Source organism: Pieris brassicae, chromosome 14, assembly GCF_905147105.1.
Source record: "Pieris brassicae chromosome 14, ilPieBrab1.1, whole genome shotgun sequence".
Lineage (NCBI taxonomy): Eukaryota > Metazoa > Arthropoda > Insecta > Lepidoptera > Pieridae > Pieris > Pieris brassicae.
In genome coordinates, this window is record NC_059678.1 from 2,300,394 (window position 1) to 2,313,311 (window position 12,918).

The 12,918-nt window shown below is 35.6% G+C and overlaps 1 protein-coding gene across 1 annotated transcript; it reads left to right on the top strand.

Annotated features, from left to right (window-relative positions):
- Positions 1-34: 34 nt before the first annotated feature.
- LOC123718148 (conserved oligomeric Golgi complex subunit 7) lies at positions 35-12,882 on the top strand. Its single transcript, XM_045674563.1, has 17 exons — positions 35-209; positions 295-381; positions 1,303-1,383; positions 2,009-2,182; positions 3,117-3,263; positions 3,882-3,999; positions 4,335-4,504; positions 5,094-5,195; positions 6,310-6,436; positions 7,589-7,722; positions 8,610-8,744; positions 9,381-9,567; positions 10,434-10,598; positions 11,221-11,315; positions 11,583-11,666; positions 12,029-12,122; positions 12,730-12,882. The coding sequence occupies exons 1-17, from the start codon at positions 207-209 to the stop codon at positions 12,825-12,827; spliced, it is 2,001 nt and encodes a 666-aa protein (XP_045530519.1). The 5' UTR covers positions 35-206; the 3' UTR covers positions 12,828-12,882.
- Positions 12,883-12,918: the final 36 nt, after the last annotated feature.

A 12,918-nucleotide genomic window follows, 5' to 3' on the forward strand; every position in this document is an offset into this window, starting at 1 on the left:
TCAGTAGTCAGTACAGGTGATTTTATGTGTCAGCTCAGCTGTCTAATGTATATTGTCTGTTATTATTATTTGTTATTAAATTGAAAATCATACAATGTCATCAAAAAAATGTAGTAAAATATAATATAATCATATTGTATGTTTATTATGAAATAAAAAGAGTTCTCAAATAATTGATTAAACTTTATAGAACGTAAAGTGCAAGAATGGTATGTACTATATATTACTATGTCAATATTAGTTTAAGTTTTCATAAAGTAAACAAATCTTGATTATATCCGCTTTCCTAAATAGGACTTGAAAACTTTCGCTGATAATGATTTCAACCCCAAGGAGTGGATCAACCGGGCTTGGAGTATTAGTGGGAATCAAGAAAAAGAGGTGGGTAACTAAATGTCAACTTTTGTAATAAATTCTTGTTTATTTTTTTACCAATATTATGAGATAAACATATTAGCAATATAGAAGTGTTTTTATATTTTTTTGTATATTGTTCATTATAATATGATTTATTTCTTCTAATCTGATATGCATAGTTTACTTCAATCTATTCATTATATTATGTTCGTTTCTGACAAAGGTTTTTTAACAGGCCTAAAAATAAACCCTCTTATCTACCCAATCAGTCTAAAAGTTAGTATTGTCTTTTGTTAACATAGCTTTTACACATTAAGAAAACACTTTTTAAACGGATTGAATCTATGTATTATTATTATAAACTTATAATTATTTACATAATTTTAAAATTTTCCAATGTTTCGCATGCTTTACAGTAGTGGTCATGGTGACCACGCACGCTGTAAAGCATGCTGTATAATTATAATATAATATAATTAAGTTGTAATCCGTTTAAAAAGTGTTTTCAGTCTAATAGTTCTAATTCATCTGTTTCTCATCATCAGAGCATAAACACAGTTGGTAGATAGGGACAAAAATGTTATTCTATTAATAATGATAATAATATCCTTTGTTTCTCCCATATAACATTTACAACTAGATTACAGTTAAGAAGGTATTGGGAGACTGGTTTCCAAACTAGGTAAGAACCTGTGATATGGATAACATGGTAACTGGTAACAAGAAGTACATACATATATGGGCATGCAAACATATATTAGTTGTTGCTTAAGTTTTATGAATAACCATATAATAATAATAAAATGTTTTTAAATTACACTCATAAACAATCACATTCAACAATTGTATTTCCTGACTTTAATCTGGGCTCTATAATTAAAGATTCTACTTTGTGTTTTATAACTAGTAATATCATATTTTTACCTATACATTTTATAATTTCAGATATTTGTAGCCAATACAGTGACGAGACTTCAACTGTATATGAAACAACTTAGTAACTCGTTAGATGAAACAACAACTCAAGTAAGTTGGTAATTATAATTATATGCTTACTTTAATAAGACCCCTGTTACTTTAATAGCCATTATTTGGTCGGGGACAGTGTTTAGTGAATGTGTCTCAACCGCAGGGGCATGCACTCACATCATAGTTATGCAAATCAAGTTTTATATAAACGGGTGTATATTTCTCTGACAATTTTACTTTATTGGCATATTTGTGTTTCAAACCAGAACAGTCATCGTTGAAATGATTCAAAAAGACCTCCGATTGTATACATAGTTGTAAGCCATAGCCAGTATTATTTAATTTTAAAAAACATGCTACCAAAATAAAATATTTCTAAAAGTATAATATTATGCTGGCAACAATTGGATGTCCGTAGTCTACCCTACACTTACTGAACACCCTAAACACATCTGATGCAACCACTACCAAATTTCAAAATTAGCTACCCACACCAAAGTAATAATGAAACTACCCACTCGTAAGAGCTCAAATTAAAAAAAAATTATATCCACCTCCATATAAATCTTATTTTAAGTAGGACTGTGAACAGTACAATAAACAATTGAGTTTCACCATTATTTTTAACCAACAACTGACAAGGGATACTATAAAATTAAATAAGTTTTTAAAATAATTTCAGATACTTACAACTGTACCTCGAATCATTCAAGATGTTTCGTCATTACAACTAGAAGGTGCGTTACTCCAACAGAAGTTAAGGAGTTTAGAACAGCAGGTTCAGAGTGTGGAAGAAGAGACTGGTCACTCTATTGAGAGCTTACAGAAGATAGATTTGTTGAAGAGCCGATTAGAGGTATGTGAAAGTTTATACCAATACTGCATATTGCCTAGATTTTACATTTTTATTTATCCGTTCATATCCATGACAATTTAATGAATTATACACCAAAATTTTATGAAGAAATATCACTATCTATTGGTACAGTTTTCTAAATTTTGAGTTTATCGCGTTCATACATAGATAGATGCAGCTCAGCAGGGAGATTTCAGTTTATATACAGTATGGCATTGCAAGAGATGATGGCAAGCGGGCAGATGGGATGGGCTTTGGTATAGGATGCTACTTGTGTGGACACGTTAGCCTCGTCTCACGTCCTTCAGATAAGCAAAAAAGCTTAGAGTCTTTACTCCAACTTCCATTTTGTTTCTTTTGGAGTAGAGACTTTTGGACTGTGGGCTTCAATTGCACAGGCGCTAATTAAAGATTTAGTTGGCGCCTGATAGATAGTACCGCGAACCCAGAGCTGGTGGTTTCCTGGCTCAATGAATTAGTATTGCAATACAGTGAGCAAATGCTGTCAGCGGTAGAGGTCTGCGACAGGGGCCAAACTTTTTGAATTCGTTTTAATTTTATTTTAATAATTTTTGAAGTGAAACTTCTTTATCGGCGTTGGGAAAAAATTACCCGTCACATTTTTTCCGTTACGCGTCACATTTTCCCGTTACGCGCCATATTTTTCTTGTCTCTACCAACGTTGATTCGAAGCCATTAATAACACAAATATATAATAACGATAACAATGATAGTAATAATTCTACAGTTTTTTGTGTTTTTCTAGTATCCGTTTAATAACTAGACCTGTAAAATGTATATTTATTCGTTGTTTTAGTTATGCATAGCAAAGTTATATTTCCGTATCTGGGAGAAATATTTTTTTAGTGTGGCAATTTCAATTTTCCCGAAATCAGATGTCCTGATATACATAAGTCCAAACATTTTCCCACAGAATGCGGCATCAGCCCTCCGCGAGGCAGATAAATGGGCGGCATTGGCTTCTTCACTCGAAGAGACATTGGAAGCAGGGATACCAACACAACTCGAGAAGCTGAAGGAGGTGGCTGAGCTGGTGGTCGCTATGACTGATAGCCTAGAGGTATTTTCTTTAAGGGTGCTTGTGCCAAGCAGAGGTTAGATCAAGAATCCCTTTAGGTCGGAATCCCTTTGTATCTTGCTGCCTAGTTCTGTTTGATTCAAATCATGCGTATTATTTACGGAGTTATTTTTGAAGTATGTATAGATATTTCTGAACTAGCGGACCCGATAGACGTAGTCCTGTCTTAACTATGAACATTGATTTCGTATTGGTATAATTAACTAAAAATGCTTTATGATATACAACATTCTTTGTTTGTTTTTCTGGTTATATAGGTTGATGATAGGTTTGTTGGTATACATGGGAACAGGCGATATATAACTGGCCATGTGAAAAACATGGATTTTATATGTATTTTATCAATATAATAACTCCGATCGAAGCATTTGTTTTAAATGATATTAATTTTTCTTACATCCTCTTTGACGATCAAACGCCATTGAGTTAGATGAAAAAAGTCAGGGTAACTTACTAAGGTGGATAATTATTCTTAAATTGTCTAATTTTCTTAATGTTTTCTTTCATAAGAATTAGCGAAATCGGTCCAGCGGCTCGTGATGCCGTGACCAAGGGAAATAGGGATTAATTTTGATGGATATAGATGAAGTATTTTTTCAGGTACATAGCGATGCACCCGACTATGAGAAGAAGCGTACACAGTTGGAATTGTTATACAATAGGCTTGAGGCGGCCATAAGTCCCTCATTCATTGAAGCACTCACTCAAATGGATGCAGGTAAGAACCCTGCTTGGGGCATGGGAGATATATATAAAGATTCCTGAGAAATTCTAGCCCTTGAGTGGCAGGAAAAATATTTTTTCTTTTTTTTATGTAATAGGAGGCAAACTGGCAGGAGGCTCACCTGATATTATGTGATACCCGTGGATGCCAGAGGTATTGCGAGTACGTTGCCGGCCTTTTAAGTCTTTAAGTTGTGTGCACATTTCTAATAAAAGCATTTTTCTTTTGTATTAATTCGTGACGATTTCTTTGAATTTTTGGGCTTCAATTTCGATTTGTCGTGAATCAGGGTTTATATTATTTTCATGTGTTAATTATCGGATTAATAGATCGCACGAGTGCCTATGTGTCAATATTCCGCGGTATGAGCCGCTCGGTATCCGCGCATCGTTGCTGGCGACGCGCCGCGGCCGCTAGGCATTCGTCCAATTGGCGACGTCTTGAATCGCACACTCTCGCGGCACTTACTAGACAACTCACCGGTGATGCTAATAGACAGGTGAGAATTTAAAAAAAAACGCTATAACCCCTGGACTTCAGATACACTTCAAGTTTTGGTACAAAAGCAGAGTTTCTTCACAATATTTGCCTTCCCCATTGGTGGGGCTGGCCATGCGTCAATCGTGAATGGCTGCTAATTGTGGTGAGTGGTCGTACTTGAATTCGTGTATGCGGTGATGTTAGTTATTTTTGACTATGTATTTGCGTGTTGTTCCCACGAGAATGTAAGTGCGTGCTTATTTCACCATGCCTCCTACTGATGTCATGTGGAACATGGTGTGATGGTTACAGCTCCTTTCAAACGTTGTGTAAAAGAAAAGACTTGGCTTTTAAAAAGAGTAGAGAATTTATTGCCAGTTCTTCTCTTCTCTTTTACGCCCTTGATTTGAGAACTGGCAGTAAATGTAAAATTAGAAGCATTTAATGTATATTTCTTTTTTGACGTTCATAAGTTTATTTGTTTTACCTATATGAATAAATGTTTTTTTTTCGATTCGATGACATGTATCAGACGCAAGACTGATCACTGGTCTCCAGTATATTTTCTGGACATTTATATGATGATTATTATATTAAATTGGTTTTAGGTTGAGTGGCTGACAACGGTCCTAAAGTCCGAAACGCCTATAGCGGAATTGATAAGACTTTACACAGACCTGCTTTTATCTTTGGATCCGTCACCAACTAAGGTATTTTAACCAATAGATAATAAAATTGGAAGTCTTTTATTATGCTTTGTACGCCGATTTAACTGTAAACGTAATTTTAATTGTCGCTCTAATTTATTTAGAAATATCATGTTTTAATGGTCCTTCGAGCCGGATATGTCCTATGGATATTATTAAAATCACCGTAAAGAAATTCATTATTTTATTGATCATTTCAAAATAAGATAAGAAAGAAAGATTAACTCTTAACGTAAAAAAACTAAAAATTTGATATTTATACATTTTTTTATATAACAAAGGTCTAACGGGTGTTAAGTGATACCGCCGCCGAAAGACACTCACAGTGCCAGAAGTCTTGCAAGTGCGTTGCCGGTCTTTGAAAGGCTGAGATTTACAAGTGATAGATAGTCATGAATTGGCCACACGTTAAGCTGTTAGATTTAAAGGCTGCATCGAGCTTCTGCTGCATAACTAACAGAGTACACATGAAAATCTACGATTGCGAGCAGCAGTCTGCTTCATAATTAAATTATTTTGGTTATGAAAATGCTCAAGGTCGGTCATTTACCTAAGGTCATTGAACTGAGGTCATCGAACTTAGGTCATTGGATTTACGTGCACATTAGTGAGTTGGTCCATCGCGAGTTGAGCTCTTCACAATAGACAGGACACGGTGGTCGCGTGATGGCAAACAAATTGATGCGTGACGTCATCAGTGTGACGAATGAGCTCGCTACAAGCATGAACTGTTTCTTTAAATAGGCTACAATTAATGCCCATGGCCTGACCAGAAGATTGTAGCCTAAATTGAATAGAGATTTTGCTTGTTTGATAAATGTCTCACACGTGTCTTATATAGTTATACATTATATATATATATATCTTACTTGCTGACCCGGCAAATGTTTTGCCATGTATAGTTTTCCAGGAAACATTTTTTTAGTTCAAAAAAATAATTATAGTAGGTATAATATAAATAAGGGTTGATATAGAGTGGTGACAATAAAAAACAAAAAAACGTTTGTGGTTTTATTTATAGATTAATCTTTGAGACATTTGTGACTACAACTCTAATCAGACACATGTGTAATACATTAATTAATTATGTTAAACTACGTATATTCATTTGTTTTAGATTGTATCGGCCAATTTTAAATTATGCCAATCTGCTGATGAAGGGATGACGATGTTGATTGATTTGAAAGCAGATATAAATGAGTTTATTGATTGTGTTATTAGACTCATAGGTGTTGGTAATAAAGGTATGTAATAAGGTATATAAGCGCTATCTTTAATAAAAAAATATATGTGTGCGTGTACTAGTGAACACACGTAAGAAGTGAAACTTCTTTATGACCTTATATTTCGAAAAATTATCAACTATATGCAACTTTACAGAAATAGATTAAATTAAATTAGATAAAGTTTAACAATAGGCTTTTATTATCATAGATACAAATAATGCAATTATTTCATTTAACCTTATTACTACTAAGATTATTACAGCATTTCATTAATTGTAATAGAATTATTACTATCATTGTTATCGTTGTTATTAATGGCTTCGAATCTCTTCGAATCAACCGTGGTAGGGACAAGAAAGAGATGGCGCGTAACGGAATAACGTGACGCATAACAGAAAAATGTGACGGCAATTTTTTTTACGACTAAGTTCTCTGGGGCAAGCGATATACACCTGCACCGACCACACCACATCATACGCACTTTCTTTTCAACGCTTTTTGAAGTGAAACTTCTTTAGGTGCATGAGGGTAAAATTTTAACGGATGGAACGTCACGAAGATGTGCAGCATTTTTGTCGAAGAGAGTGAGAAAAAATACACGCTATTGGTTGATGTAATCGTTTAGTAGTTACATATTACAACTTTCGATAGCAATTCTGTAGCACAACGTCTTGTTATTTATTTATATTATCATGAGCACGTATCCCGTGTGTATAGAGTGTGAATATAGATATACATATACTGGTACATGATCATCTATTGGGGCTTTTACCTTCGTAATAATTAATTTACAAAGAAGTTTCACTTCTGACATGTTTACTTTGTGCGCACGCACTTTTTTCCTTTAAGAGGACCTTTCATCTTCAGTTTTGTTCACCCTTAGATTTTTGATTGACATTCATTTAATGTCTACTTTGTTTTCTGTTAAGAAAGACAAACGAATCGATAAAAAGTGACAAGCCTTGCTTTTGGCCTGGCGTCTGTTTTCTTGGACATTTTTGATAATATGCAAGTGGTCTGGTTTCCGTCACACACTTCTGGATCTGTGGGTGGCCGGATTTTTAACGATTCCTGGTTTTCCATACGTGCATAACGTATGAGGTTTGCCATATATGAGATGTAATCAAAAATGTTCCATTTAATGTCCCATGTGAATGTTTTTTTTTTCAGAGAAATTATCAAAAGCAACTCTAAGAGAATTGGGCAAAATTGTTTACGCCCCGTTGAGAGAAATGATGCCGAGTTATCAACAGCTTCAGACCCAAATATTTCTCGCCTATTTAGACGATCCGCGGTTGAATGAGGTATGAAATTTTGATCTACCCGCATAATTTATACTTATATTTTTTTAACTTCCTTAACTATTGGTTGAAATTTCGTGTTGGATATAGATTTTGGCTGAAAATGTTGATCTACCCGCTAATTTATACTTATATTTTTTTGTTTTAATCTTCAGAACTGGTTCCAAAATTCGTGTAGAATATAGGTATACGTATATCGTAAAATATATGGTTTAGAATTAAGGTACCCACATATTTATAAAACTGAAGAGCGCTGCCCTGTCAGGAACTACATACTTTAAATTGATATTTTTTATGGATATTAAGGAGTACCTAAGACATACATCACAATCAAATATACCCTCATTTTTTTATTTTATAACACTGAAGAGTCTGTTAACTATGCATAATATATGCTAATTGTCAAAGCGACACGTGGATCGCGTGCATTCAAACCAGGTTTTCCATAGAAATATATGTTAAGACAGCTGTCATGAGCTGGACTTATTTTAGCTGGCATCGAAGGCCTGTATACTTGTCTGTATCTGTATCTCCCACCCACACTTAATTCAAGTTTCAAGAGTTGTCTTTGTAAGATACCTTTGGTAATGACTCCGAGAACAGTGTTGGCCTGGTGGCTCCATCTGACTCTCTGGGGTTTATGGTCGATCTCTTTGTAAACCAATGTGAGCATTTAACATTCGCTCGAAGGGAAAACATCGTGAGGAAACCAGCCTGCCTTCGATCCAAACGACGGCTATTGCCTATTAGATTGAAAAATCATGAAACAGATACAGAAACCTGAGGCCCAGACCTAAAAAGGGTGTAGCTCCACTGATTTATTTTATTTATCGGAATAACTCGTATTTAAGTGGTCAAATAAATTGACAATTTCTTTTAATTATTTTTAGAACGATCTTCTAGAAAACTCTAGAGCGATTCAATCAATAGCAGAAGAGAGCGACAACTGGTTGAGTTCTTCTTATAACAGAGGGAAGAAGATTGCTGGAGATGCTATATATGTATATTTTAGTTCGGCCTTGGAGGTAATTTTTTTTTCTTAATTCCATTGTAAAGTTAAAAAATGCTTTTTAATCACGCATGAAAAGCACTGGAATACTGGAGTTGGTTCTTACTTCTGGGCGGGAGCTCCCCAGTCTGGTACTGGTACTCCTTCCACTTGACGTATTCAACGAAGAGGGCGGCGGTTCGAATCGTCGACGACCAATCTCTTTGCGAGTGGCTTGATCCTTTGCGTAGTGATGTAGGGATCTGCATCTTCTACCGCATTTACCATGGAGATTATTGGGAGGAGTTACCTACAGTATGTTTCTTGAGGCAGTTCTGCCGCGCACCACCACTATGTGGAACCGGCTGCCCATTTGCGAGCCTACTGGCGATGTGAGTGTCCATGGGCGGTATTACTTAACATCAGATGAGCCTCCTGTCCGTTTGCCTTCCGTTATGAAAAAAAGCCGGCAACGCACTTGCGAGTCTTCTGGTAATGTTAGAATCCATGGGCGGTATTACTTAACATCAGGTCAGCCTCCTGTCCGTTTGCCTTTCGTTATGAAAAATAAGCTGGCTACGCACTTGCGAGCCTTTTGGCAATGCGACTGTCCATAGGCGATATTACACAACATCAGGTGAGCCTCATAAAACACACTCTTAAATTGTTGCAGACATTTATGACCACAATCCTCCGTTCAATAAGCAACCACATGCGCCTTATTGAGACCACATTCCTCACATCAGCATCAAAAGGCCAACATGAAGGTGTCCTTAGCATGACATTCCCCGCGTCCTTGACCCTGGAGACAGCTGCTGGTCTACTCATTGATGTAATGGTTAAATGGCAGACTGCACCAGGTATAATTCCAATGCACCATATTTATCTAATTTTATTTCTGGTAACTGAATTCAATAACAGCAGTGTTGGCCTAGTGGCATCAGATGGAATGGTGAGGAAACCAGTTTTCCTTAGATCCAAACGACGGCGTTTGTGATTACCTTCTTGCCTGAATATCAAAACGTTTACAAAATTCACTAAAGAGCAAGAATACCATCCCAGAAGAAAAAGAAGAAAGAAAGAAAAGAAACCCAGCAAGTTTTACTCTCACTCTATATTACAATTATTCAAAGGAAAATGTCATAAACCACAACGTCATTAAAGTTACAAAAAAAAAACTCATTCATTACACATATATTCACAAATCACAGCACTTCAAAGATTTGAAGATAAGAGAAGACAAGAGAAGGCAAGAGAAGAACTTTTGCCACGCGTTTTTGTCTTCTATATACTCATTAACTGTGTAGTAACCTTTACACTATACGTTATAGGTTTTTTTCTGGCTTGTTAATTTTTTTCCCTTGCACGCTTGCCTATGGACTAATATAATTGGTATGTGTGTAAAATTTGTGATTTCATTATTTTCTTGTACTTGTTTTACGTAAATAGATAATGTGTAATAGTCTGTGCAGCGAGCACAGATCGAGTTTTATACTCTGTGCGAAATATGCAGAGGGCAGTTATAGAAGGTACAAATTATAATTTTAATTTAGTTCATATTATCAAGATTACTGTCAGACTGTATGAAGTCCAATGTTGTCAATTTAAAAAGGAAATTTGAGAGCAAAACTTTTAGAGCGTTGCAGCCACCGCCGCCACGACAGTTCTGTTTCCCCACACATATTTTAATATTCGTTAAAGTTAAAATATTATATTGAAATTTCAGAAGAAACCCACGAGGAGAATCCTCTATTCGATCTTCCTGTTCTGTTAGGCCAAGAATCCCGGGAAACTAGGGCTTCGTCCTCTCTGGCCGAGCTCCGCAGAGTAAGAGAGCAGTTGAAGACTCTCGCTAGGACAATATTGAGGAATCCAGTTGATGTCCAGTTGGGTTAGTGTTAATGATGCTGAATTCCAACATCAGATATCGGGAAAGTCTTTCACCTCCATACCTAGCTTTTTTAAACCTTATCCAGCTGACAAAAGAAGTATTTCCAAACCGATACGACTTCAAAAAAAATCGGTTGTCTGTAAAGTCGGTTTACTGACCATAGTTGAGCGTGACGTCATAACAAAACATTGATGAAATGATTTCGTATTTCACTATTTTGTATGGATACAAAGGAGTGAATCCTCGGACGTATAGGCCTATCGAGTGTAAGAAAGATAGCGTAAGCGTACAATGAGCGTAACGGGACAATGAGCGTAACAGGACAATAATTCAAGATTTTTTTTTGTGCGTGCAGCCGGCGTTTATCTATTTATTAGACGTTGTCACGTCAAGAAAAAAGAGTTTAGATGTTGATTTAAGATTGTCATAGTAATAGAAAACCACAGGATGCATAAAATTGATTTATTTTTGAATGTCAATGATTTAAAAATTTGATATAGATTATTTTTTAAATTTTCTTGAGTTAACGATGACTTTCCCTATCACCAGATATTACCATAACCATTCTGAACGTTGTCTTACTCTCTCGATATTCGTACTGAGTATTTTTTTTTTATTTCAGATAAAATTCCGAACCTATCATTATGGTACAATAATGACGCGCTGTCAACTGATCTTCCAGACTTCGCGCTATCGCCACAGGAGTATATCACCGAGGTATGAAGCCATACACAATTTTAGAAGGATACTCGAAAAGTACTTTTTATTGTGAAAGAAAACATCGTGTGGAACTTAGACCCAAAACGAGTGTCAGGCACGCAAGACCAATCATCTTTTTCTTTATGTTTATGATTTATATGTGTTACACGTGCTGTGTGATGTGCGATGTAATTATAGAAACAAATTATCATTTATAGAAGAAAGTGAAAATTGTTTATGGTTGGTTACCATGGTTACGATGAATAATTGTATTCTTGTTTTCAGATCGGTCAATATTTGATGACATTACCACAGCACTTGGAAATGCATTTATCGGAGAAACAGGCGCCGTGGCAATTTTTATCTGAGGTACTTTTTTCTTCATATCTCTAGCATTCTAGAATCTACCAGAGATGTAATTTTTTTTAAATCTTACTAGATTTGGAAATTGTATTTATTGAGACACAGAACACGTTAGCATTATTCTCATACTACGTTATCTATGGGAGGAGTCCGTAGTAATTTTCAGTTCTTTCCAATTTAAATAAAGAATTCAAAGTCAATGCGTTTCGCGCGTGTTTTGTTTTTTTATTTCACCTTTGACAGCCAGTAATGTTTCCATACAATCGTAAACTCTTTGGTAAACATTTATGATATCCACATTCCAAATTCAAATTGGCTTAAAATTCTCGTTACCGGGCCATAAAATCTTTAGCATTATGTAATTCCAGGTTTGTACGTATACTTGCGAAGTGTACGCTGAGAAGATACTGAATATACGCAATATGGACCCGCTTGGTACGAAACGTTGTCTCACAGATATTGGTAAGTATCTTTGTAAAAAAAATTTGCTAGAGCTCTAATATTTTTGAGAGCTTTGCTAACTTTTGCTGACAAGAGGGGGGGGGGGGAAATAAATTGCAGTAAATATGCTTATGTAACACTTGAACGTCCCCATACCAACATATGGAACATTTTGCTATGAGGTAGATAGGTACGAATACACGTAAGACATAAGCACAGTTCTTATATCTGACAAACTTTCTGGGACAGTACCGCCAATTCAGACGGCCTAACTAAACAATAAGGTACACGAAGAAGAGAGCGAGAGAGACGGACTTTCCCCTAGTGTATTATAACTGCGAGAGCAAGTGAGACGGAGAATGACGCCATTGCCGCCGACTACGAACTAAACTGGGGGTAGATCACACTTGGAATCGGCACACGAAATCCTTATCGTCTATCCTACGTCTGAATTCGTTACCCATAGAAACTGTTCGCTTTTCCGGAATGAATACTGGGTTTATCTGTGCAATTAACCCAATATATCTCTCTATAAAAAACATCAACAAGATATGAATTCCAAAAAATACTCGAATTCTTCCAGCTGTGGTTGAGTTTTGAAGTTAATTTAATGTGTTTTATTTTTCAGTGTATTTAACAAGTGTGGTTGAAGATTTAGGGACGAATGTAACTCCCGCCCTTAAGAATTTGGAGAAATCTTTGCGCAGTGCCACTACCAGCCATTAGCTTGTATATTAACTTATTATTATACAAAATTAATAAATGTTATTATATTATTATATATGTTATTATTATTATACAAAAAAAATCATTTTGC